Consider the following 26,774-nt stretch of genomic DNA (forward strand, 5'->3'; position numbering starts at 1 on the left):
GGGGCTCTAAAAACTACGTTACTCAAAAAAACATTGAATGATTTTTTTTCTTAGATGAATTCAGCATTCAAAGTATTTCAAGTTTTTCTCCCAAATAATAATAGAGACTTTTACTGTATTGTCTCTTTACAAATAATATTGCAACGAAAGTTTTGCTATTATTCGTTATAAAACGATTTTTGAACGAAAAATTTTAAAAACATTAACGCTTCATGATCAATATTTGTAACGTAATCTATGGTACTACAAAAGGTATAAACAAAAGTTTTGCGTGAAGTTAGCTCTTTGCACTGAAAAAAGTGTCAATATATTTTTCTATGAAATAACCCTTGAATAAAATCAGCAGTCGTAAATAAATTTCAGAGATACATAAAAATTTACGGATTTTTATGTTTTGTTTTTGAAAATCGGAATCAGGAAAATTTTTATTTTTTGTATACTTTTCGCCGGTATGTATACCTTCCTCATGTAAGGCCGATGACATAGTGAGTGCGATGCGATGCGAATTGGCGGAAAATTTACGGACGCAGCCTATGCGAACTCGAGCGGCGGAACAAATTGACATCTCCTTCGCCGCGTTCAGTATGTCAGGTTTAAGCGATTCACATACATTTTCATCAAATGTGGTTCACCGCATTGAATCGCATTCACCGCATCGCATCGCATCGTATTCACTATGTCATCGGCCTAACCGAAAACCCGTAAAACATTTTCCAACAACACGTGCTCACCTAGAAAAAAATTTGATCGGTTTTTAATTCAGTGTGCAGTCCCCATTTGCACTCACGCAATCTGGCATCACTGCGTGTGGAAAGAAAAGAAAATATCCAATTGGATTTCGCTAAAAGTTGCAACACGCTCTCCTGAGCCGTCATCGCAAAAAACTAATCAAAAATGGCTGGAGGAATCACCGACATCAAGAAGCTCGAGTACGAAATCTACAAATATTCCAGTTACTCGTCGTCCTATCTGCCCGAGTAAGTATCCATTTCCTTGTGTCCATTGTTTCGCACCATTTTCCGGAAAAATTTCGCGTCTTATCAGCGTATTTCGAGCGCTGTTCGGTCTTATCGAAAATGTCGCATTAAGTTAAGAGGCGGAACTAATTTTAGCACTTTCGCTACCTTTACCCCAGTTCGAGGGTGGTAGGACCCGTGATGGGCTTGAAACATTTTTTTGATGTCACCATAGGTTTTAAATATTCGGAATTATCTTTAAACATACTTGATGATTAACGCATAATACCACCACAAAATTAATTACCCAAACATGAGAGTTGCACACCTCAGACTCCTGGTGGGGAGACTTGAACGAAACAAGTAGTGCACAACAGTGCATTGCAATTTGGATGGACGGCGCGGCGTCCTTGAAGCAAATCCGGTCAGAGTGATAACAATAAACACTATACCTACTGGCTTGCGTTAGTTTATTTACGAGGTTGTCCGAAGCTTGTTTATTCGATCGAATGCAAAACGATGCTAATACACCCTCGAACGCTGGGGGAAGTCCTTGCGCAACACACTGTCGCACTCACAATCGAAAGTTGTTGCGCAGTCACAGAGAACAGACTGTCCGCAGTGGTCGAACATGTTTTAAACTATATTTCTGTGTTATTATTTAATTTCTAATAAATAATGCTTTCTCAAGCATCCAAAAGTTCGGATAACATTCCCATATCATGTTTGATCAGCCTAATCATATGACATATTTTCAGTTTATTTAGTGCCGGAATACCTGTAAGTAAACTAGCCCACCTGATTGGCTTGTTCTTCCAAAATATACCTTACATCAACACATATACATTCACTCCATAACACTTCAGGGGCCGTTCACACACCACGTCGACAACTTAGGGGAGGGAGGGGGGTATGGAGATGTCCACGCTTGTCCACGTAGAGGGGGGTAGGGGTTTGGGGGTTGTATACTGTTTACCGGAATTCCATTTACCGGAAAACCATTTACCGGAAAACCATTTACCGGACTGCTATTTACCGGAAATTCATTTACCGGAATGAACCATTTACCGGACTGCCATCTACCGGAACGAACCATTTACCGGACTGACATTAACCGGAATGCACTATTTACCGGAATGCCATTTACCGGATTAAGAATTTTTAATCTATGATTGTATTCCGTTTACCCGGAAACTAATTTTTGGGTACTTCAATTAATTTGTAATTTGTAATTTGTAATTTATTAACTTAAACGTAGCCTATCAGTTACAATGAACTATTAATGCTATTTATGCTTACCAGTGTGGCATTTCAAAATCGTTTTGATTTCCGACTCCTCACGATGCGCGTTCGAACTTGAACAAACATATTGTCCTTCACGCTGTCGCGTGGCGGACGGGACTAAGGGATCACCCCTAGCTTTCACGCAGACCTGTGAAGCCCCGACAGACCTAGACCAATGTAATAGGGCTGCCGCTTCCGACGGCGGGTCGGCGGCCACCTCGGATTTGGGAGCCTCGGCGGCTTTGTGCCGCCTCAACCCCTTCATCCTCGGTGGTTGTGGCTTTGCCGCAAAGAATAATTTTTTGAAATAAGTTCGTAAATAATTTCATTTTTTTCGAATTCTGTAATGGTACCTAATGGTAATGAAATGATAAATTCTGGTGAAAATATTCTGGGGAATGGTTTCTTCTGGAAACCTCCCAGGTGATATCTCCCCACAGGCAGTCCAAATATTTTGCGCACGATTTGACCTCCGTATTTTGTTTATTTTACTGGTGGGCAGCTTTTCAACCTTGATGCAGAAATGAAGTCAGGCATATTTATAAGTCAGCTAGATGAACAAGTCAGAGAAATTTGACTTTTTTATCACTTTCTCTTTTCATATTTTCGGATTGAGCTTGAAAACCCCCTTTCACATTCCTCTCACTTCATGGAATCAATAATCTTCACTTTTATTCAAATTTTGGTTCACTATTGGATCCTCTAGGACTTCTTAAACAATAAACTATGTGAACTTTACTCAAATACTTGATTTCCAGTTGTTTTTGGGTCTCCAACTGGGACTTTTCTGGATTTTTCTCGATCCTGCCCAGAAAATTTAGTCAGTATTGGACGCAATCTCAAAAACTTTGAAAGCCTCATCATCCCCATCCTATTATCATCAGCGTATCAGGATAACTTAGGGTTATCCGAGCTTGAATAGTGACTAGAGAGCGAGTAAGCCTTAACTGGACAACCTTTAAAAAAATCTCCAATTTTCATGTTCAGATTGTTCGATGAATGTGAGCGGAAAACTGTAAAAGGGTGTAAAAGACAAATCTGTCAAGTTTATCGACATTTTGTTTAATCTGTTCTTGTTTCAGGAACATTCGCGAGGATAATCCCACCAACCAAACGTCCCGATGGTCTTCGAACACCAACAGTCCGCCGCAGTTTCTGGTGCTGAAGCTGGAACGGCCGGCCATCGTGACCAAAATCAAGTTCGGAAAGTACGAAAAGACGCACGTATGCAATCTTCGCAAGTTCAAGGTCCTGGGCGGTCTGGAAGAGGAACGGATGATGCTCCTGTTTGAGGGGTAACTTGACACTGAAATTAAACATATGCACGATATCGAAAGTAATTGTACTTTTCTTTTTGTTTGCCAGTGGTTTGAAGAACGACTCGTTGCCGGAAACGTTCAGCCTGAAGCACCGAACCAACTCAGGGGAGCTGATGCCGATCAAGTTCATCCAAATCGTACCGCTGCTCTCGTGGGGGCCGAGCTTCAACTTTTGCATTTGGTACGTCGAGCTCCTTGGCATCGAAGATTCCATATTCATCCTGTCGAACCTGCGCAAGTACAACATGCTGCGGGAAGTCGAAATCGTGCGGTTGTTCATGAAACACTGCCGGCAGCAGGGCTATGTGAAGGCGTTCAGCTCGCTGCAGGAGGAAACCGGTGTTCGTTTGGAGGATGACAAAATGACCGAACTGCACGAGATTTTGGTCAACAAGGGCGACTTCAAGAAGACTGAGGAAATATTGGTCGATTTTATTAACAGTGAGTTGTAGGTTATTCAAGTGTCAACTTGTATTGCTAAAAACTTATGTTATTACAGATGGCCTTATGGACGATTACCTCTTGAAGCAGGAATACAAGCCGCACTGGAATTTGCAACTGACGCCGGAGCATGAACCGCGCCCTGGTCGTCGTGGAGGACACCAGCTGATCATAGATCCACTCACCAGTACGGTGTATCTCTACGGTGGCTGGGATGGGAGTGAGGATTTGAGTGATTTGTGGTCGTACGACGTCAAAAGCAACCAATGGATGTTGATTCACGAAAAGTCAGAACTGCTGGATGGACCATCGCCACGAGCATGTCATAAGATGGTGTACGATACGAAAAATTCGCAAATTTTCATGATTGGACGATACCTGGACAGCGCTTCCCGAACCGAGGAAAACATCAATAGCGATTTCTATCTGTACAATACCGTAAGCAAAAGTTGGTTCATGATCTGCAACGATACGGCTCAGGTTGGAGGACCCCAGTTGGTGTACGATCACCAGATGTGCATTGATGTTGACAAGCAGACCATTTATGTGTTTGGTGGTCGAATATTGGAGCCAAAGTGAGTTCAAGCGGAACGCATTGTTTTGTGTTTTAATTTGTAAGAAATTGACAGATATTCTTTCACTTTTAGGAACGAAGAGGAAACGACTGGAGATTACAAGTATTCCGGGTTGTTTTCGTACCATATCAGTACCAATACGTGGAACCATATCTTGGTGGATTGTGGTCATCCGTCGGCTGCCAGCCCACATGTGCAAAGCATCAAATCGCGGGTGACCCATTCGATGCTGTTTCATCATGTAATATTATTTTTAACATTCAAATTGCATAGTTACTAAACAAATACTTTCAAATTTCAGAAGCATCGTAAATTGTACATTTTTGGAGGCCAGCGGGGCAAAGATTACATGACGGATTTCCTCATCTATGATGTCGACAGTAACGAGCTTTCTAACATGACCCCGGAAAACGTCGGGACGGACTCAAAGAACGTTCCCCAGTCGGGATTCACCCAACGGGCCACGATTGACTGCGACAAGGATGAAATCTATGTGCTGACTAGTTTGAGCAAAGAAAAAGAACGACGGGATCTAAACATCAACTCTTGCTGGCTATTTTCGCTAGCCAAGCGGGAATGGTGCTGCATTTATAAGAGTGATCACTCTATCGGCGAAAACTGTTACCTGAAGAACCAGAATGCATGTCCAGAGCCGTGTCCCCGATACGCACATCAAATCGTGTACGATCAGGCCAACCAGGTACACTTTTTGTTCGGGGGCAATCCAGGAATGAACTCTCACTTCAGACTTGACGACTTCTGGATGCTGCGACTGGAGAAACCAACTAGGGACAATATACTGCGCTACTGCAAATACCTGTTGAGAAAACAAGAGTACGAAGAGATAGCAAAGTCCAACCCACTTTCGGCAATCTCCTATCTCCAAACGAAATTATACGATATCATCGACCACAACGATCCGACACAGCTCAAAGAATTCCACAAATTGGCTTCTTTGCTGTTTAAATCGGAAAGCACAGACTGTGGAACGGAGCCAACTAGTTTACTGACCTGCCCTCGCGCTGGCAGCCTTAAACCCAACTCCCAAAAGCACCCAAACGAGCATGAACCACACGAGGAAAGTGCCAAAATGATGCGCGTTGAATCGCCAAAATGCACAGACGAGGCGGACGGGTCTAGCATTAGCTCTCTGAGCAGCGAATGCTCCACCTCACACACGACTCGAGCAATTCCGTCAACTTCGTCTTCGACCAGCTCGTTCTCATCACGCACCCGTAAGGTAAATGATCATACATTTGAGCTCAAAATACGTCGTTGTTTGCTCTACAACAAACTAGTCGACTTACTTCCGGAAAGTCTCTGCCAGCCAAAGAAAAATATTAGCGACTTTGTGCTTCTTTAATACTCGACCTGAGTCCTGCCTTCAGGATCTTTCCGTTACAAAAAAAACGTACAGTTCTTCCTTTTCGCTAGCTCCTTTTAATTATATTCCCAGTACATGAAAAACAAAAAAAAACAGAACGAAGCAAACCGGCATTGGAAGCAAACGCATCTCAATCGATGTGATTTGATGACCCTTTTTCGGATACAGACTGCTGATCGAACGGATTTAAAACGAGGAAACGGAAATGTGATATTAATCCCGGCGCTGGAATTAAAACCTTCTTACTGTTTGGTAATGCATGTTGCGCGCAACCTTACCTTCTTTAGCAATGTTCTGCTCTTTATCCCTAAAAACGGAAATCGATATGAAATGACGCTTGACACGCTGCACCAAAACTAGCATCTCTTTGGAACCGAACGCAGTCAAATCTTAACAAGCTTTTCGCCCTATTCTCAAGAACCAAAAGCTAAACTCAAACCCCTAAGTTATTTACGGTACAGAAAGAGACAATCACAATTTCACAAACAGTAAGTCGAAACGTACATGACAGCGTGACGCAGTGACGAAAAAAAACCAGACAGACATTAAACCCCACATCAAACGACCGCTCACGCGTTAGTGTTACATTTTTCGTTTCGCTAGCAGATATCAGACACAATGATGATGATGATGAGTGAATCATAACAATTCCAAAATATTCAAACCTACATTTTTAAGCGTAACCCGAAGAAGCTATCTTGTGTTGATTTTTTTGTGTATACATTTAAAATTATGTTTGATTGTTTGTCTCTCCGCGACTTTAAAAATTGTAATTATAAGCTTTAGCAGTGTTTTTATCATTTCTTATTTTACCGGACTCGAATAAGTGTTATTTGTTAAAATATATCGATTTTCAAAACTCTTAAAACCGGTTGACTATAAACTTGATTCATTGAGAAAAAGCATCCTCTGTTCAACCCACGACCGTATCTGAATCTTCGGTAGTGCCTCAATTAGTATTCATCTCAAGACTCCCAAATCAATGCCAGGGAAGGTAAATCAGGCACGTTCCTGTATGCTAACTGCTCCCGGGCAGCAAACTATCCAAGCCAAAAAAAATCGTACAACAATGTTAATCGAAATTTAACAGCAATTTCGTACTGTAGAATCGTTTTTTGAATGTTATAGACTCTGGAATAAAATGAAATAAACTAAAAGAAACGCAGACGGTTGGTTAAAGTATGTAAGTATACCGTGAGATAGAAGCTTCCGAATCGGGACTATGTGGGTGGAATCGAGGTTATTGCGAGCTTGGTACTTGTACTTTTTGACGTATTGAGTTTCTTTTAATGAAATTTTTATGTCAGGAATCTTTATAGTGATCAAAACGCTTAAAAATTGAAGGGTTATGGTAGTACTCACTCAGGTAGTACCTACTTTCTTGTTGCGGATTGTTTTCTAAAACACGACGATCAACCATGTTTTCCAAGATTGGTACTCTCAAACTGAGTCCATGAAAAATGGCACTTCTCATGGTGTGCGACCCCATACGTTATGAAATATCAGGGATTTTCTGACCTTTGGTCCTACTCAGAATTACTTTCTTTTTAATATGGAAGTTCATACTCGCGCTGGCAATGTTATCGCACCAGCACTAAATTTTACTTTGGAAATCAGACTTCCGACTACCGAACTTACTGCACAGAGAAAGTACTAGATTGTTGGAGGTCTGCCTGTTGAAGAGACCAGATCAGCTGTCGTCGTTACTAGGAGTGCTTTTCCAGTTCCGGTTATACCGAATAGCCGTTAGCAGCGACATCAAGTAGACGTTCCAGCAATCCCACCGGTTTCTGTGGCGCTCAGATCCCAGCCAAAAAACGGATAACTACCTTATGGACTTCGGGGCCTTCGGACCTCAAGTTTCGGGGCCACATGCTTGCCCGCCTCAACACAGTACGTGCAAAAACTGAAAGCGAAACAGCACGAGAAACAGTTTCCGAAGGCGGCAAGATCAATCAGCACTCGAATTTACGTCGGAGACTACTTCTAGAGCTTCGGTGACGAAGAAGAGCCCAGGGGCGTAGCTGTAGACCTTCGAACAGTACAGCGCAACGGTGGTTTTATTCAGTCTGCATAATTGGAGATCAAACAGTACTGCAGTTCTTGAACATCTCGGCGTAACACAAAATCACGAAGACAAAACCCTGAACTGGATAACCGAGGAAAAAGTAGCACGAGTGTTGGACATGTTGTGGAAACCGTCAACAGACGAACTCGGATTCTCGACCCAAATGAGCGTCGAAGTGAGGGAACTTTTTCGAACTGAATCCAGGCCAACCAAGAGGCAAATGGCGAGCGGGAAGCGGATGGAATGAAGCAGTTAATGGCGCTATCTTCGAGCGGTGGTTGGAGTGGCCCGTATGATAGATTTCATCGATAACGTACGGCTAGCGCACTGCTACTTTTGAGAAATCCAGATCTTCGTAGACGCCACTGAAGTGGCCTACTCCTGTGCGGCTTACATCCGAATTATCAGGCCAGATGGAACAGCGAGTGTCAACTAGTATCCGGAAAGGCGAAAATGACGCCACTTAAGCCAATATCGATTCCCAGATTTTAATCGCAGAGCTGCGAGTTGTGAACCCGATCGCTGATCTTCATTCTACAACACATTGGCATTTCAATAACGAGAAACGAACTTTGGACCGATTCCCGAATCGTGGATAAACCCAGACCCGAGAAACTATCGACCGTTCGTGGCACATCGGATAGGCGAAATCCTGGAATACACTGCGGATTGGCGATGGGTACCGTCGAAACTGAATCCTGCTGACGAAGCTACCAAATGGGGATGTGGACACTACTTCAAGGAAAATGCGTTGTGGTTTAGCGGACCCGAGTTTTTACGATTACCGGAGGAAAACTGGCCAGGCGTACGACGAATGTTTCGACAACTGACGAAGAGAAACGAGCGACCGTACTTATACATCGAGTTCATCAACCTGTGATCGACTTCAGTCCTTTTTCAAAATGTACCGAACAGTTGCCTACATTCTTCGTCTTTCTCGTCGTTTCTACAAATCATCTGAAAACCTTATATCTATAATGGATTCACGTCCCTTTCTATGGTAGGTTCTAGTATTACCCAAGTTAGCCAGGTCCACATTCAGCCTTGCAAGTGTGTCACAACCGTCCGGAGTGAAGCACCTTTCACTAATAGCCACCTTGCCACTCGCCGTCAATCAGAATTTTGAATCACGAAATGTGATCAAAGTAACCGCAGGTCTTTACTTACGAAAAATCATAAGCAGAGCAAGTGTGCGAGTGAATTGTGTGCCGAGGTAAAATTGTGAAACGTTTAAAGAAATATTGTAATCAAATCCTAATTTTCCTAATTTAGTGACTTAGTTTAGTTAGCTTCAAGCAGTTGTGAGTGGTAGGAACATTTGTTACCATAACTATTATATGTACTACCAATCAGGTAAATTCATGCAATAGCATATAGATAAATTATGACCTAACCTAAAATAACCTCCCCAGCTCACGTGCCGCAAAAGCATACAACAGTACACGTGCTACCAAAGTTGCGAGCTCAGATTAGGCAGAGGGAAACTAAACGTAAGTCACCCATTTTACTATACTAAATTATAAACGTATTTATCTAAATGAAATCCTAAACAATGTGGCAGTTAATGTAGGAGCTTTTCTTTGCACTTCTATCATTTAAGGAATTTATTAACGCCACCGAATAAAACAAGATATTGTCAAATAAAGGTCGTTTTAACAAATCGGAAAATTCTATTCCTCTGTCTGTCGCTCACGCAACAATTTTAATAAATTCGTTTACGATCGGGGGCTCATTCTGTCGGTATGACTAACAAGCGGGGAACTGTGGAAGTGAGCTGCAATGTGTGCCGTCAGCCGGAAGATAGTCGCATGGTAGCATGCGATTCCTGTGAACTGTGGTTTCACTTCGCGTGTGTAAAGGAGGATTCAAGTGTTCAGGATCGGGAGTGGAACTGTGAAAAATGTCTTGTCGCAGCTAATCAAGTCCCAGCCGGCACATCAACACCAACTAACAACACCGGAGCGATTCCAAAGTCGGGGAACATGCCAACGGATTCGAGGCTGGAGGAATATTTGCAGCAGCAACTATCCAAGCAGTTAGCGGTCATGTAGGAGATGTTCGACCGAATGATGCGTGAAAAGGAAGAGCAACAGGCGAAAGAGCTCAACGATCAGCGAAACATGTATGAGAAAAGGTTGAAGGATGCGGAGCGTAGAGTGATGGACCAAGTTTCTTCGAGGCCATGTGGTGGATCAGTAGCGGGTTCCAGGGTAGAACAAACATCGCAAATAGCCAACGCTGGACCAATAAGAGGAGCTGTTCGTAGTCCGTCATCTGTATGGCCCCTAGGGTGCGCATCGGCGATGAGTGCATCAGCCTATCAACAAGTCATCAGAGATGAAGCATTATATGACGTTAGCCGAAATCAACCGTTGCCATGGCAAATAGGAGTTGGTCCTACAGCAAGCTCGACGACAAATCCACTGCCACAGGTGAATGTAGCTGAGTCAAGCCACGGCTACGATGTGCTCGCGCATGAGCTAAAGTTGCTGTAGGACAAACAAGCTTTGGAGAGAAAGCATTTGGAGGAGCGTCGTCAACTTTTGAATCGGCAATCAGTAATCGACGGAAGTGCGACTGGTGGTGGTGCCGGTTTGAATTCACAACCAACAACATTCCAGCCGAATGTCAGCGGCTTCAGTGGTACGATTGGTGGTGGTGCAAGACCACATGCCCAAGCAACGGCGTTCGAGTCAAACTATGGCGGTTCCTTCGGTGCGAATAGTTTCGGAATTGGATTTCATCCTCAAGCCAGGAGTGCCGGTGGTTTTGGTGGATACCCCATGTTGAGCCAGAATCAGATTTCAGCGCGCCACGTTTTGAATAAGGAGCTTCCCGTGTTCACCGGAAATCCAGAAGAGTGGCCTCTTTTCATTGCGAGCTTCGAGAGTTCAAGTCGAATATGCGGATTCAGCGACGAGGAAAATATGCTGCGGCTCCAGCGAAGTTTGAAAGGCAAGGCTTTGGAAGCGGTACGATGCCGTCTGCTGCATCCTCAAAATTTGGCAGGTGTGATCGAGACTCTGAGAACACTTTTTGGAAGGCCCGAAGCTATCGTCTGCACGTTCATACGCAAAATCCGAGAAATGCCAGCACCGAAGGAGGATAAGTTACAGACAGTCATCGACTTCGGCGTGGCTGTTCAAAACGTCTGCGCGGCCATTTCAGCTTCAGGCCTCGACGAGTATATGTTCGACGTAGCTCTCCTACAGGAACTAATAAGTAAACTGCCGACATCCATACGAATGAACTGGGCGTTCTATCGACAAGGACTGGCGAGAGTTACGCTTTGGGAATTCAGCGATTGGTTGGGAAAGGTGGCTACAGCGGCGAGCACCATAACGTTGCCATCGATTAATCCACCTAAAATTGAAAAGCGTGAAAGAAAGAATGAGAATTTTATTAACGTGCATTCGGAAGCCAGTGGAGGTTTTGAGAATCCTGTAAAAGAACGTTCGGTTACTGTTTCGAAGGCGAAAGGTTGCGTCGCGTGTTCAGGTGAATGCAGTGGTCTTGAACAGTGCCGGAAATTCCTTAATTTAGACATCGGGTCTCGTTGGACGATCATCAAAGAGCAGAATTTGTGCAGGAAGTGTCTGCGGAAGCATTTTGGTGCTTGTAAGGTGAAAGAACCATGCGGAAGAAACGGTTGCACGTTCAAGCACAATAAGCTACTCCATGACGATAAGCGCTACAGCAAGCCAGCGGCATCTGAGTCAACAAAGTCTAGCAACGATAACTCGTCTTCAAATTCTACAACGCAGAGTTGCAACACGCATTCAAAGGCTACTCGGAGAGTTCTGTTTCGGTATGTGCCTGTGACAATCTACGGAAAAGGAAAGCAAGTGAACACCTTTGCGTTCCTCGACGATGGATCATCTGCAACTTTAATGGAGCACGGTCTACTGAAAGAACTTGGTCTGAATGGCACCCCTTATCCATTGTGTCTTGACTGGACTGGAGGCCAAAGTCGGGAAGAAAAGGAGTCGGTTGTGCTAGCTTTGAAGATTTCCGGAACAACCGAGGCAAGTGAAGTGTTCGAATTGTCGGAGGTTCATACGGTCAAGGACCTTTCTCTACCGAAGCAGTCAGTTTCAGTTCCGCAAATGGTGACGAAGTACGGTTATCTTGATGGGCTACCCCTACGGTCCTACGAAGGAGCTTCTCCACGAATCCTTATAGGGATGAACAACTGTCGCCTGGGAAGTTCTTTAAGAAGCCTTGAGGGAGATGAGAACGAGCCGATGGCATCCAAGACAAGACTTGGATGGATATTGTATGGTCCATGTACAGCGGAGTTTGGTGTTAACGAGTCAGACTATAGTGGTTACCATAGCTTCCATATTTGCCCGTGTAACAAAGATAGCGAGAAAGATGTTCATGAAGCCCTGAAGGAGTACTTCTCAATCGAATCGATGGGAATCTATGCATCTTCGAAGTCACTTCTCTCCAAGGACGAAGAAAGAGCATTGAAGATTCTGTCTACCGAAACACGTCTAATTGGAAAACGTTACGAGACTGGATTGTTGTGGCGATACGATCAACCAAGGTTGCCGAACAGTAGAGGAATGGCTCTGAAGCGTCTAGCCTGTCTAGAAAAACGACTAAAACGAGAGCCCGAATTAGCAGCGGCGATGTCAGCTAAGATGTCCGAATACGAGGAGAAAGGTTATATTCGGCGACTATCGATCCAGGAAAAAGCGGAGAAGCATCCAAACGACTGGTATTTGCCGATATTTCCTGTTACGAATCCGAACAAGCCCGGTAAGATGCGTATCGTGTTTGACGCAGCAGCCAAAGTCAACGAAGTATCGCTAAACTCATTCCTTCTTACGGGACCTGATCAGCTAGTATCCCTGTTAACTGTCCTCTTCAAGTTTCGTGAATTTCGCATAGCCGTCGTGGGAGACATCCGAGAGATGTTCTTTCAAGTAAAGATGAAACAGCAGGACCAGCGAAGCCAGATGATATTGTGGCCCAATACAGCTGCAGGTGAAGATCCAGAGGTGTACGTGGTAACAGTGATGACTTTCGGAGCGGCATGTTCTCCAAGCAGTGCACATTACGTCAAGAACCGGAACGCTGACAGATTCGAGGAACAATACCCTAGGGCAGTTCAGTGTGTTAAGTACGAGCACTACGTGGATGACATGTTGGCAAGCGTAGAAACCGAAGAAGATGCGACGAAATTAGCTGAAGAAGTTCGATGGATTCACGCGCAAGGAGGGTTCGAGATAAGAAACTGGCATTCTAACTCAAGTTACGTTATCGAAAACTTACACGAAAAACCTACCGTGGAGAAAAACATGAGCTTCTGTCCGGAGATGTCAACGGAGAAAGTCCTCGGAATGTGGTGGGACACAACTACTGATACGTTTACGTTCAAGTTATCACCGAAACACGATGCAGAGCTACTTTCCGGAGCAAGGATGCCAACGAAACGTGAAGTCTTGAGAACTTTGATGACTGTATACGACCCTATGGGACTCATCGGCAACTTTCTCATTTATTTGAAAATCCTGCTCCAGGAGATTTGGCGTTCCGGAACCGGTTGGGACGATGAGATCGACTCGAGGTTGACCGAGAAGTGGTTAACATGGATTGAAGCGCTGCCGAATGTTCGTCAAGTTACTATCCCACGCTGTTACCGAACTGTGACGTCCATCGAGTCAACCAACAGTGTGGAGCTGCATGTTTTCTGCGATGCCAGTGAAAATGGAATAGCTGCCGTTGCATACTTTAAATTTCAAGAAGGAGATAAGGCGGAATGTGCGCTGATTGGATCAAAGACCCGCGTAGCCCCATTGAAGTTCCTCTCTATTCCTCGTCTCGAGTTGCAGGCCGCTGTAGTTGGAGCACGCTTTGCCGATAGTATCGTCAAGTCACATAGAATGAAGATTACACGACGCGTTTTCTGGACTGATTCCCGTGACGTAGTGTGCTGGTTACGGTCTGATCATCGACGATACAGCCAATTTGTTGCGTTTAGGGTCAGCGAACTTCTTGACACCACACAAGTAGGAGAGTGGAGATGGCTTCCAACTAAGCAGAACGTAGCGGATGAAGGAACGAAGTGGCAAAGATTGCCGAACTTTCAGCCGAGCAGTCGTTGGTTCCGAGGACCAGACTTCCTACTAGAACCCGAAGATTCGTGGCCTGGCGACGCTGGAGATCAAGGAACGACGATGGAAGAGATCCGTGCTAGCGTTCTTCACCACCAAGGAACCAAAACACTGATCATCTCTTTCGAACGTTTTTCGAAATGGCAACGACTTTTACGATCTGTCGGATACTTACACCGTTATTTCACCAACTTCCAGAACACCGTTAGAAAAACCACCCTAGTGAGAGGCGCTCTGACACAGAAGGAGTTGAAATCAGCTGAGAACACAATCTACCGATGTGTTCAGCAGCAGGCTTACTCGGACGAAGTTCGATTGATACGCAGTCGAGTACAAGGAGCTTCACCCTGGGAACGTACGTTGCCGAAATCCAGTGCCCTCTACAAACTAAATCCAGTCATCGATGAGCACGGTGTTCTACGAATGCAAGGACGTATCGGCGCCTGCGAATGGGCAGATGAGGCCACGAAAAACCCAGTTATACTCCCGAGGCAACATCACGTAACAAACCTGTTGATCGCTGACTACCACGCTAAGTACCATCATCAGAATCATCAAACCGCATTGAATGAGATTCGACTTAAGTACAATATTCCTCGCCTCCGCTCCGAACTTGATCGTGTTAGAAGGAACTGTCTAAGGTGTAAAATCCGCCAGGCTAGTCCAAGGCCTCCAGCTATGGGTAATCTTCCACCAGCCCGACTGGCAGCCTACCAGCGACCCTTCTCGTACACCGGAATAGACTATTTTGGACCAATGACCGTGCTAGTTGGCAGGCGTACCGAGAAACGATGGGGAGTTCTTTTCACCTGCATGACCACCAGAGGCATACATATCGAGATCGCACATTCCCTGTCTACGGATTCTTGCATCTTAGCTCTACGCAATTTCATCGCAAGAAGAGGTCCGCCTTTGGAGATCATCAGTGACCGGGGAACCAACTTCATCGGAGCATCGAGGGAGCTACGTGAAGCACTGGCGAAGATCGACGAAGAACGTCTGAAAGTAGAATTCGTCAGCCCAGATACTAAGTGGACGTTCAATCCTCCGGCTGCCCCACATTTCGGTGGCTGTTGGGAGCGTTTAATTCAGTCAGTCAAGAAGACCATGAACGACTTCGACCCCCCGCGTTTACCTTCTGATGAAATTCTACGATCAATGCTGATGGAAATTGAAATGATAGTGAATTCTAGACCATTGACAGACATACCGATAGACAACGACAATGAGCCCCCCTTAACACCTAACCATTTTTTGTTGGGTTCTTCGAATGGTAGTAAGCCCCCGATCGTTTTCGACAATACACCGATTACTCTGAAACGATCGTGGACGATGGCACAACAATACGCTGATCTTTTCTGGAAGAAGTGGGTAAATGAATATCTGCCCACGCTGACGCGAAGGACCAAGTGGTTTCAACCCGTGAAGCCCATTCAGGAAGGAGACTTGGTGATGGTCGTCGACAATAACCTGCCAAGGAATTGCTGGCCAAGAGGGCGTGTAGTCAAAGCTGTTCCGGCGCATGATGGTCAGGTTCGTCGTGTTACTGTTCAGACAGTTAAAGGGCTTCTAGAGAGACCTGCTACCAAGGTTGCCGTGTTAGATGTCGGTGCAACAGGAGGTAAGCCACAGGGACAGTGACGTACCGAGGGGGAGTGTCACAACCGTCCGGAGTGAAGCACCTTTCACTAATAGCCACCTTGCCACTCGCCGTCAATCAGAATTTTGAATCACGAAATGTGATCAAAGTAACCGCAGGTCTTTACTTACGAAAAATCATAAGCAGAGCAAGTGTGCGAGTGAATTGTGTGCCGAGGTAAAATTGTGAAACGTTTAAAGAAATATTGTAATCAAATCCTAATTTTCCTAATTTAGTGACTTAGTTTAGTTAGCTTCAAGCAGTTGTGAGTGGTAGGAACATTTGTTACCATAACTATTATATGTACTACCAATCAGGTAAATTCATGCAATAGCATATAGATAAATTATGACCTAAACTAAAATAACCTCCCCAGCTCACGTGCCGCAAAAGCATACAACAGTACACGTGCTACCAAAGTTGCGAGCTCAGATTAGGCAGAGGGAAACTAAACGTAAGTCACCCATTTTACTATACTAAATTATAAACGTATTTATCTAAATGAAATCCTAAACAATGTGGCAGTTAATGTAGGAGCTTTTCTTTGCACTTCTATCATTTAAGGAATTTATTAACGCCACCGAATAAAACAAGATATTGTCAAATAAAGGTCGTTTTAACAAATCGGAAAATTCTATTCCTCTGTCTGTCGCTCACGCAACAAAGTGCTTCAAGTAGACTCTGTCCTCTGGCGTTCGTAAGAGAACTACCCCATTCCTGGGCCCACGCATTGAAATCCCCCGCGATAATAACGGGGCTTCGACCACTGACCACTTCTTGTATGGAAAACTTTCCTGTCACCCCTATTTCGGCCAGATTGGCACTATCGATCACCCAATTTGTGCCATTCAGGGCTCTATAATAGGGGTCTGTTACTAACGCTATGTCCAGCTTCTCTTCCATCGTCATCTGTCGCAGAAGCTGTTGTGCTTCGTGACAGTGGTTGAGGTTGATTTGGATTACTTTCAAGCCCTTAGTATCGCTGCTAGCGCCTTTTGGTTGGCAGAACACATTTTGGGTTGCCAGTTACATGGTCACCAGTGCAAATAAGACACTTCGCCGGCTTACTGCAGCTAGCCGCTATGTGACCGGATTCTCCGCACCCCCAGCATAATCCTCGTCCGTCAACTCCCTTGCAGTCAAACGACTTGTGGCCGTACTCCATGCATCGAAAGCATGTCCAACGATCGGGTCCCGGGTCCTCTTCTTTAGGGTGCCAGGTCTTGGATCACCTGGCGACCCTCGTTTCCTCTTTACACTCTTAGAGCTTCTCGGAGTAATGAGCTCATTCCCCACCGTTTGAACGAAGGCATCGATCCGTTTCGGGCAACTGACATTCGCCTCAGAGGGTTTCTCCGCCTCTGTTCCTCTACTAGTAGCGCTGCCATTTAGCGCTCTTACCATCTCTAGGACTGCTTTGTTTGCCTCTGTACAAAGAGCCATAGCCTTAAAAGGCTTGTCCTTGACCTTCTTACGAATATTTTGCTTGCTCAAAACCAAGCTAGTCAAAGCCTTCATTTCTGTCATCGCTTCCTTCATTGCCTTCGGCATAGGAACTTCCTTCTTCTCTGGAGAGGTGACAGGCTCTCTTCCTTCTTCCGCTATGGAGCCTTCTGGAGTTTCTACCAGTTGGACAGCAAGCTGCCTCCAGCTAGGCAGCTTGCTGTCCAACGCCGTGGACTCCTGTGCTCACACTGTCTACGTCTGACAAAGACAGGGACAGTTTTATACCGGCAGTTCCGAAAATCAATCATTTTTGATTACCCATGCTTTACTGCATTCAGAGCCAAAAAATCGAACCAGTCAATTTTTTCTTCTTCAACCGAATCATATAAACAATCATGCATGACAACGACGCTTCTGTATTTGAAACATTCCTGCAAAACATGATGTGGTAAAGAAGGACGCAGACTATCAGCAACGAACGTCTCGATGGTGATTGCCTTCCTTGATGGGTTTCTACCTTCTAGGATCACAACTGATATGTATCAGTTCTGAGCGATTCGTAAAGGTTACAATATGATTTTAATTCTTCGCTTTGCCTAGAAGAATAAAATCATTACTAAGTAACCGCAATGAACTGTCGAGCATGTGCTACGGCTTTTTTCAACATGTGGCTCTGGTATTTCTTAAGATTTTCCTTCTGAGACATTCATGATCGTCTATCAATAACGAACATTATGAACAATGATCGATCACCGTTGGTTAGCCACGTGACGAATATCAACGGTAGCCCCCGATGGGGCATGGTATATTTTTATGTATCTATTTAGTTAGTGTTGATGTTCGACAAATATTCAACGGATACGTTCACCACGTGCGTATCACAGCACTCGGAGGTGTTAATATTCTACAGGGTGACAAAAAAGTCCGGTCACACTTTTTTGGGGTGGGTTGCCAGCCAAGGGGGATAAAGAAGACCGGACAACGGTCAGAGTAGACTGACCCCATCGACGGGGGGCTGTCGAGTAGAGTGCGTCCGACCCCGCGGTTTGAAGTTACAAAGATAAGACAATATCTTCTGCGTAGCGGATGCCGTGCGTGCGCCGCGTTCGTGCGTAGGATGCTCCACCTTCGGGGAGTATCCGAGTAGAGCGGTTCTCAACGACAGAAGCTGCGGGGATAAGACTTGACCTTCTCCGCAGTGAAAATCGTTGGGAAAGGGTTATTCCACGTTCGGGGAATACCCACGGGTAGAGTGGCTCTCGACGCCGGGTGAGCCATTCGAGTCGGAGTAGGATGACGTCTTCGTCGGGAATCATCCGAGACGTTGCGGTAAGTCCCGCGCGTGTGCTGTGACAGGCGCGAGTCTAGGATAAGCTGCTCTCGATCTGGCACACGACGGGCAAGGTGGCAAACTTCGAACCCTGAAGATAAGAGGTCGGGCTTCGAGTCGTTAGAGGAGAGGTCAGGTCTCAAACCTTCAGGCGGAGAGGTTTGTGTGGTCAACCCCGAGTCTTTATGATAAGGGGTCGGGTCTCGAGTCGTAAGAGGAGGGATCAGGCCCCTTACCAACGAGAGGAGGGGTACAAGTGGTCACCTCGCGTCATTACGAGGAGAGGTCAGATTTCAAGTCGTTAGAGGAGAGATCGGGCCTTGAATCGTGCAGAGGAGAGGTAAACCTTGAGTCGATGCGAGGAGGGGTCGGATCTCAAGTCGTTAGAGGAGAGATCAGGCCTCAAGTCGCGAAGAGGAGAGGTTTGTGTGGGAATCTCGAGTCATTGCGAGGAGATGTCGTTTCTCAAGTCGTTAGAGGAGAGTTCAGGCGTCGAGTCGTAAGGATGAGAAGTTTTGCTGAAAGTGGTCTCGTTAATGAGTATTGCCTTGGAGCGCATTAGTGCGAATAGACCTCCCACTATTGAAGTATAATGTACTAAACAGTTCGAGGTGGGAACCAGGTCTGCGGCCCTAGGTGGAGTTTAGGGAGTAGGGGGTATACACGGAGTATATCATGAGTCTTTCCATTGTACCCATGGACCCAGAGTAGCAAACTGGGGGGACGCGGTGGCTCGCCGTGCCTTGGAATACAATCCGTAAACCGGGAATTACCACCTGTGGTTACCAACTAAAAAAAAACACTTTTTTGGGGTCGCCCGTAGCCAACACGTTGCATCTATCTGGTGTCTTCTATATGTCAAATGAAAGGGCTAACCTTGCTGCCCAAAGTGGCAGAGTTTCGTTTCTGTGCAATTTGTTAACATTGAGTTGTGAGCCATGGAAGAGTTAAGGGTAGCTGTTATCGCTGGTCGGTTTGGCGCGCAGATGACGAGCTTATTTTTTCGGACGAGAAGCTGTTCGTTTTGGAGCAAACAGTAAATAGCCAAAAATAACGAGTTTGGAGTGTGAGCCTTCAGCAAGCTCCTGCGGACAAGCTGAACGTTTCCCGGTTCCAAAATAAGACGTCAGTCTTGCTTCCTGACAGATGGCGCAACATCCCACACCGCAAAGGTTGTTCAGGCGTGGTGTGAAAAAAACTTTACCGATTTCATTTCGAAGAATAAATGGCCTCCGTCATCTCCGGATCTGAATCCACTGGATTGTTTCGTGTGGGGATACATAATGTCGAAGCTGAACGACTATAAAATAGCAAATTTGGAGCAATTCAAGCGAGTTATCACGAAAATCTGGGACGAGATGCCGATGGAGCAGGTGCGCGCCGCTTGTGACGACTTTCCGAGACGTCTGAAGCTGGTTCGATCAGATGAAGGTGGTGTAATTCCGAGATATCGTCTGTAAAGTATCTTTATGAGTTACTGAATAAAGCTATGAAAGTCAGATTCAGATTTTCTTCTTATTCTTTGAGATATTATGATTTTCCTGTGTGACCGAACTTTTTTGTCACCCTGTAGATTGAAACGAATCCTGATTGCTTTTCTTGAGCGATTTTCCGAACATTGCCGGCAGTTTTCAAAAACTGTTAAATATTCCATTTGTCGGGTTACATTTCGTAATAATTTTTTCGTGACAGTTTTAAACGCTTCACCTGTCATAAAAGCCTATTAATATGTGCAACACTATGCTGAAAAAAAATAATAATATGAGGAAATGGAAATTTCAACAAAATTCAACATGTTTCCCTGAAACACTCCAGGCATAAGGTCAATGTATTATCCAAAGCAATTTCCGAAAGCAACGTACGGAAGCGCCGATATGCAGTCGAAAAAGTACCTCCACACCTACCCCAAAGTTAATCGAAATGGATGACATGCGTTGCCGGGTTCAATTAAAATTAGTTTTACGATGTGACACTATCATTCAGCTTTTTTTTGTTGTTGTTTTCTGTCGAAATTGTCGTCTATTTATAGCGTTTTCGATGGAGCCAACGAAAGCGAAAGTTTTATGCATTTTACTTATACATATATGTACCTAGCTTACATAGTTTGATAGACTACTTATATCTAACTTAAATATTTTATCGGAACATTTCCTGTCATTTTTTTTTTTTCATTTATGTAATTGTTTTGAGAATTGGTGAATGTTGTTCGAATCGTAGTTCTTCCTTTTTCATTGTATTCTGATGTAGATTGTGAGAATATTTGAGAAGCTGTGGCTTTGACAGCTTTAGCCCTAATATTTGATTCTATAGATTGTAGATCATTGTTCTAATCATAATGACCAAACAAAATTTCACGAAGAAAAGGATAGGTTGAACTTCCGGTTGACTTTCCTCAAGTCAGCCTTCGAAATTAAAGCAATCGCTCGATGGATGAATGAATTTTCATTCGGATTGGAACTGGTCTTACATTTTCAATGAACTTTAGATTCGCAAAATGCAGCACATAATTGAAACTCGTCCAGTAGAAAGTTCCTCACGTCCAAAGTTCGAAAAGTTATGCACGAAATCATCGACTGCAGTGCATCAATAACGCTAGCTACTAGGTAGGTACACCCAAGACGAGTGTCGAACAGGGGCCACGCATAAGTCGACCCATCCCTGTGGAATAGTAGCTCTGTCCCAATCAGTGGTGCTTATTCTCGGCTTGAAACTTCTTAATTTGAGATAAGGTAAGATGACACAATCCCAAGTAAGATTGCTATAAAACATGGCCTAGTTTTGTGAAGTTTTGCAAAACTTTTTTTTAAACACAATTCAAGCCAAAAAGTCACAAAAGTTCTGAAGTTCAAAATATCAATCAATAGAAGAAACGATTTTTAAGGTCTCTATCAGTTGTTCATCAAAGGTTTAACATCCATTTTTATAATTTGTGCTATTGGGCTTTCATTTCCAAATGAGTGAGCTGAAATAAACACCACGTTCGATTGACTTTTTTCAATTTTGGCACACATGCGAACATAAATCGGTTTTTTTTAACAAAATTTCCTAAATTTTTCGCTTTTAAAGAACCGAATAACGAGAGAGTGTTCAAATCCCAGAAACACAAAACAAGAACCAATATAATTTAGACAAATAACATAAATTTGTTTTGCGTTCTTTTATGTTGAAACAATACGAAAACAGTAGCAAAATGAAATTAATATAGTATAAAGTGCTCATAATTGATAACAACTACAAACAAAAAGCCAAAAATGACAAATAAGACTAAAACATTATGCAACATGACAAAAAATACAAGTTTAACAAAAATAACAAACATTATAAACAAAACAAAAAAGTCAAAGGTGATAATTATAAGTTACTTTAATTTAACGGCCTTATCGGTCCTTTTTAGTAGGGACATCTGAAGATTGTGAAATTTTTATAGAAGGATAGAAGGTTAGATGAAATGAAAGATGGTGAAAATGAACGGGTAGAATTTATTTAGAAGCATAATCATCACATTTCAAATTTTTATTACGCACGGGCCAACTAGGCTATCAAGTGGTAGATACAGATAGAGTTGCATCTACCACACAATCACATCCATGGCATTTTGCAGTGTTACGTTATTTTCAAATCGGGGTGAGTCGTAGCGTTTCGATTTGTGACATACGAGGAGCAGGGGGTCTGAAAACTGCTATTTTCGCGTTACGAAAGTTAAATAAAATTTAAGATTTATCCGATTTCCTATACGTGATGTTTGAGAGTTAACAAATCAAAACTTCGAGCGCTTTGAGGCACCTCTTATTCAAGTCCGATTCAGCTGAAATTTTTCAGTAGATCAGTTTTTTTGATAATTTTTATATGGCTTGTTTTCGAAATTCGACATGGCCATTAGACTAAGTCGGTTTGGGGTTATTTTCTAATATCTCAAACCCTGAGGTCTCAAAAGCTTCGTTTTGGTTCAAAACTTATCCATGATTTTTTGCAGAGGGGGGGTTGTGAATATTTTTTCCAAGTAAAATTATCGTAGTAGTAAAGAGAAATCAATTGATCCTTATCATCTTAATAGGTGTTGAATAAGTGTTGCAAGAAAGTCAGACATTTTTTTCGCCTCCGGCGGAAATTAGTCTTACAATACCCTAGGCTTGAGACATTTTATTTTACGACGTTCACGAATTGAAACTAATTTTTAATTGTAAATTTTTGGGCTTGTGATATAGATCAGTTGGCAAGTCGGTTGTCTCCTGAGCCGATGTCCGCGAGCTCGAGCCCAAGTGTCAACATCGAACACAGTTGTACCGGATAAGTTTTTCAATAACGATCCACCAACTGCAACGTTGATAAAGTCGCGAATGCCATAAAGATGATAAAACGACTATAATCGAAACCAAAAAAAATTGTAAATTTCGATTTGCACTTCATAATCCTTTTGCATTGAAACACTAATATTGACATACAAAAACCCTACCTCGTCTTTAGCATGGATTTTTATTCAGAAGTGTAACCAAACAAATTCAGAATTTTAACTTCAAAATTATTTCATCGAATACATATGTTATACATCAAGAAGTTGGAAGCCATGAATCATTATTCACGATGGTCATCAGAATAAGGAAAATATAACCTAAATCCTAGTATCCTCTACTTTATTACTAAAAATTTCAATTTACAAAAAAATTTGATTTACAAAAGATTTTGCTGGTTTGAAATATTCTTCAAGAAATCATTGGCAGTCTCAATTATATTTTGTGTTCCTTGTTCTTCTTACTGTCAACATCACATTTCAGAACGTTTTTACACAAGGCCAAAAAATTAACATCCTTCGAGATGAAAATAATTTAAAAGCTAATTTTGACTAATTTGGGTGCCCTGGATCCTAATATGCAATTTCACTATCAGCTTTTGTTTTTTGAACAAATTTTGCAAATAATTTAAAATCATTTAAGAAATTTCTACATTTTTTTGACAAAACTTTAAAACAAAAACACAACATTTAAAAATAAAAGTATAAATCAATTTTCAACTTTCCTCAAGACTTCAAGTGATTTTAAGTTCTAAGAAAAAGTTAAAGGGGTTTTCAATTTGAATACTTTTCCCCATTTTAATGAAGTTTAAACCAAATTGAAATTTAGATATTTTTAAAGCAAAATCTAATCGTTTTGCAGGTTTGAACGAATTTTGTTAAATGAGTTCAATTTTTTTAAAACTTTATTCAATAATGTCAGAAATACTTGTAATGAAATATCTTTCCAGATTGTTATAAACTGTGGATTTTAACTTTTTTAGATTTTCCATCATCATCTTTAGAATATTGTTCTTTAATTGAATTAGCTTAGCTTATTTAGCTTATTTGACTACTCATATCCACCTTATATCATTTAGTCCGAAATGCTTCACAAACATTGTTTTGCAGACATTGTTATTATTTGATGAATTGGAAAAAAACATATTAAATACATTTCGAGCTCCATGATCGCTGGCGTGGCTAAATAGAACGAGTTCCACATCGCCAATGGTTGCTACTCCGTGATTGATCGAGGCCATCAATTTTGTGCAAGGGCCAAAAGCATTTGGGGTTAGCAATTCATTCTCAATGCACAAAACTTATGCTCTCCCTTTAGAAAATGATCAATAACAGCGCCGGCCACGTCCTAGTAGTCAATGAGGGAGGATTGCTAGTAAAATACTTTCGAGGATCTACCAAAAAACCTGTTATTCCAGTTTTCTTCAAAACCTTGTTTTAAAAAATTCAATGATATGTCAGTATCACCAGCTATAGAAACCGTATATACGTCTGCGAATCTATATTTAAGTATCTCAGTTGTAGATCAGGAGCCATTTTTGGAGAATGGTGCGATCTTCGTCAATTTACACCTCCTATGCTTCTAGTCAATTTCTCTTGAAAATTAAAAAAAAAAATTATGAACAATCAAATAATAAGATAAAAAACCAAGCGAAGTAATTCTAATTTGAAAATAAAAAAAAAGAAATTTCAAATCTATTCAGTCTTTTTGGCATTTCTTGATTGATTGCTAGCATATTGAACTTTACATCACAATAGAGTCAAAAAGGAAATTCATCTCAATTTTGAGATTTCGGATGGAGAGCAGCAAGACGCGTGTTGCTTGTTCGAAGTCTGGAATCAAAGAGACCAGCTTAATTTATTTTTTGTTCCGTCACGTTTCCTACACTTTGACATTTTCTTTTATGCTCGCTCACGCTTAGCGAAAGAAACCCTTAATTGGGTTGGATTCAACAATTCTTCCCTCTTCAGCTAATTTACAATTAAAAAACTATTCCAAACCAAACGGAATCTTTTAACTTATTATTTTTATAATTCAATCTTCTTGTTAATGTTTGAACTTATAATTATATTTTTTTTTCTAATAATAAACATATTCATTCGATTTCTTTTCTCGCGTTCTTCTTTTAGATCTTCTTAAAATGTTAGCTGAGTGTTCATGCTGGGAATCCAATACATCTGCTTCATGCTTTTGTTCAGATTCGCTTAAATTACTTGGCCTGTTTCGATCGCCAAATACGAAGGAATCAGCTGGAAAGCCATAGAAATCGTCGGACGATTCCGACAATATATCGCTTTGAATTTCGAACGCCTCTTGTGAGGCAAAAACTCTTTCATCCTCCTGACTCGGTAACATATCGGATTGTACCAAAAAGTCGTCTTCTCGTCTTCGTTTAGATAATCGAACTTCTGGGCAAGGTTCCGAAACAATCACCGCCCCGTTCGCCTTGGACTACTTTCTGCCAAACGTAGCTGTTGCCGATGTGCCAGGATCATTCTGCCGCTCAGTGAAATCTGGAAAACGTTGGATGAGATTTTTTTGATAAATTTTGCAATTATCCAACGTTTTATATCAGTCTTTTTGGGGTATTTGTAATACACAGGTTGCCCTGCTTTAATATTTAAAAATGGGTCTAAAACTACTTTTTTAGTACGTACTTTACTATCTGCATCATGAAATGGTTGCGTCAAATTCAATTTAAAATCATATTTTGGATTTAGCAAGTCTAGTATTTTCTCTTCAATATCCATTTTTTGCATTTTAGGGTCTAGAAGAAACTTTTTGAAGGACTTTTTAGAACTTGAATGCCTTGCCTTTCCAAAAATTGTACAAAGTATTGTGAGTTGAATGGTGGCCCCCCATCAGTGACTACTACGTCGGGTAATCCAAATCTGGCAAAAACAGCCATAAATTTATGTAAAACCTTTTTACAATCTGTTCCAAAACGCATATAGTCCAGCTCAAGCCACTTGGAACAACTATCTATTATTACTAGAAAAACTTTCTGTTGAAAATAAAAGAAATCTGCGTGAAGTCTTTTAAAAGGTTGCTTTACAGGTATCCAACTGTTTTTTATTTTAGGACGATGAACAATGGCCATTTGATTACAGATTTGACATGATTTAACAAATTGCTCAATATCTTGATTTAAACCAAACCAATAAATACTTCTGCGGGCTAGTTGTGTAATTTTAACAATTCCATTGTGATTTTGATGTAAAATTTCTAGTACATTTTTTTTGTAACGACAAAGGGATAATTATTCTATCTTGAAACAAAACACAGCCGTCTACTTCTTCCAAATCTTGGTAATGCGCGTAAATATCTCTAAAATTTCGTTCTACTTTTGTAGGCCAACCATTTAAAATGTAATACCTTAACTGTTTCAAGAATTTATCATTTGCTGTTTCTTTAGCAATTATTTTAAAATCAATTGGAAGACTGGACGAAAAATTCAAACTTTTGATAAATTCACGTTGTAATGACTTAGGCACTTCCTGTTTAAGCGGAAAACGGGAACAAAAATCCGCGTTACCCATTTTCGTGGATGGCCTGTAAACAATTTCAAAATCATAAATTGTTAACTCCATGACATAACGTTGCAATCTAGTTACAAACATTGTGTTTTTTCCTTCTCGTCCAAAGATTCCAATTAACGGTTTATGGTCGGTGAACACAGTAAATTTTTTCCCGTACAGAAATTTATGGAACTTTTTAATGGTCGTAACAACAGCCAAAGCCTCTAAATGTAATATCGGATACGATTGTTGAGCTTTTGTAAGTGAAAATGAAATAAATGATATCGGTTTTTCAACTCCGTCTATCACATGTGCAATTACTCCACCAATTCCACAATTGCAGGCGTCCGAAACAACAACAATCGGCTTGTCCGGATCGAAAAATTCTAGAAGATTTGATTTT

The 26,774-nt window shown here is 42.3% G+C and overlaps 2 protein-coding genes across 3 annotated transcripts; both read left to right on the forward strand.

The window, feature by feature from the left end:
* The first annotated feature begins 825 nt into the window (after positions 1–825).
* On the forward strand, positions 826–6,804 carry LOC129752078 (muskelin). Of its 2 annotated transcripts, none has more exons than XM_055747872.1 (6): positions 826–977; positions 3,323–3,535; positions 3,606–4,000; positions 4,059–4,575; positions 4,630–4,816; positions 4,877–6,804. In XM_055747872.1, the coding sequence occupies exons 1-6, from the start codon at positions 895–897 to the stop codon at positions 5,936–5,938; spliced, it is 2,457 nt and encodes an 818-aa protein (XP_055603847.1). In that variant the 5' UTR covers positions 826–894; the 3' UTR covers positions 5,939–6,804. The 2 variants fall into 2 exon arrangements, with proteins under 2 accessions (XP_055603847.1, XP_055603848.1); XM_055747873.1 differs by having other exon boundaries at positions 4,648–4,816; positions 4,877–6,803.
* Positions 6,805–10,081: 3,277 nt separating this feature from the next.
* On the forward strand, positions 10,082–15,790 carry LOC129752645 (uncharacterized). Its single transcript, XM_055748417.1, has 2 exons — positions 10,082–10,459; positions 10,523–15,790. The coding sequence occupies exons 1-2, from the start codon at positions 10,082–10,084 to the stop codon at positions 15,788–15,790; spliced, it is 5,646 nt and encodes a 1,881-aa protein (XP_055604392.1).
* The last annotated feature ends 10,984 nt before the right edge of the window (positions 15,791–26,774 follow it).

The sequence above is a fragment of the Uranotaenia lowii genome, chromosome 3, assembly GCF_029784155.1.
Source record: "Uranotaenia lowii strain MFRU-FL chromosome 3, ASM2978415v1, whole genome shotgun sequence".
Lineage (NCBI taxonomy): Eukaryota > Metazoa > Arthropoda > Insecta > Diptera > Culicidae > Uranotaenia > Uranotaenia lowii.

Coding starts and splice junctions, on each gene's coding strand:
- LOC129752078 (XM_055747872.1), top strand. CDS start 895: ATGGCTGGAGGAATCACCGACATCAAGAAGCTCGAGTACGAAATCTAC. Junction 3,536..3,605: donor ATGATGCTCCTGTTTGAGGG/GTAACTTGACAC, acceptor TTTGTTTGCCAG/TGGTTTGAAGAACGACTCGT. Junction 4,817..4,876: donor ATTCGATGCTGTTTCATCAT/GTAATATTATTT, acceptor TTCAAATTTCAG/AAGCATCGTAAATTGTACAT.
- LOC129752645 (XM_055748417.1), top strand. CDS start 10,082: ATGTTCGACCGAATGATGCGTGAAAAGGAAGAGCAACAGGCGAAAGAG. Junction 10,460..10,522: donor CGACAAATCCACTGCCACAG/GTGAATGTAGCT, acceptor AAGTTGCTGTAG/GACAAACAAGCTTTGGAGAG.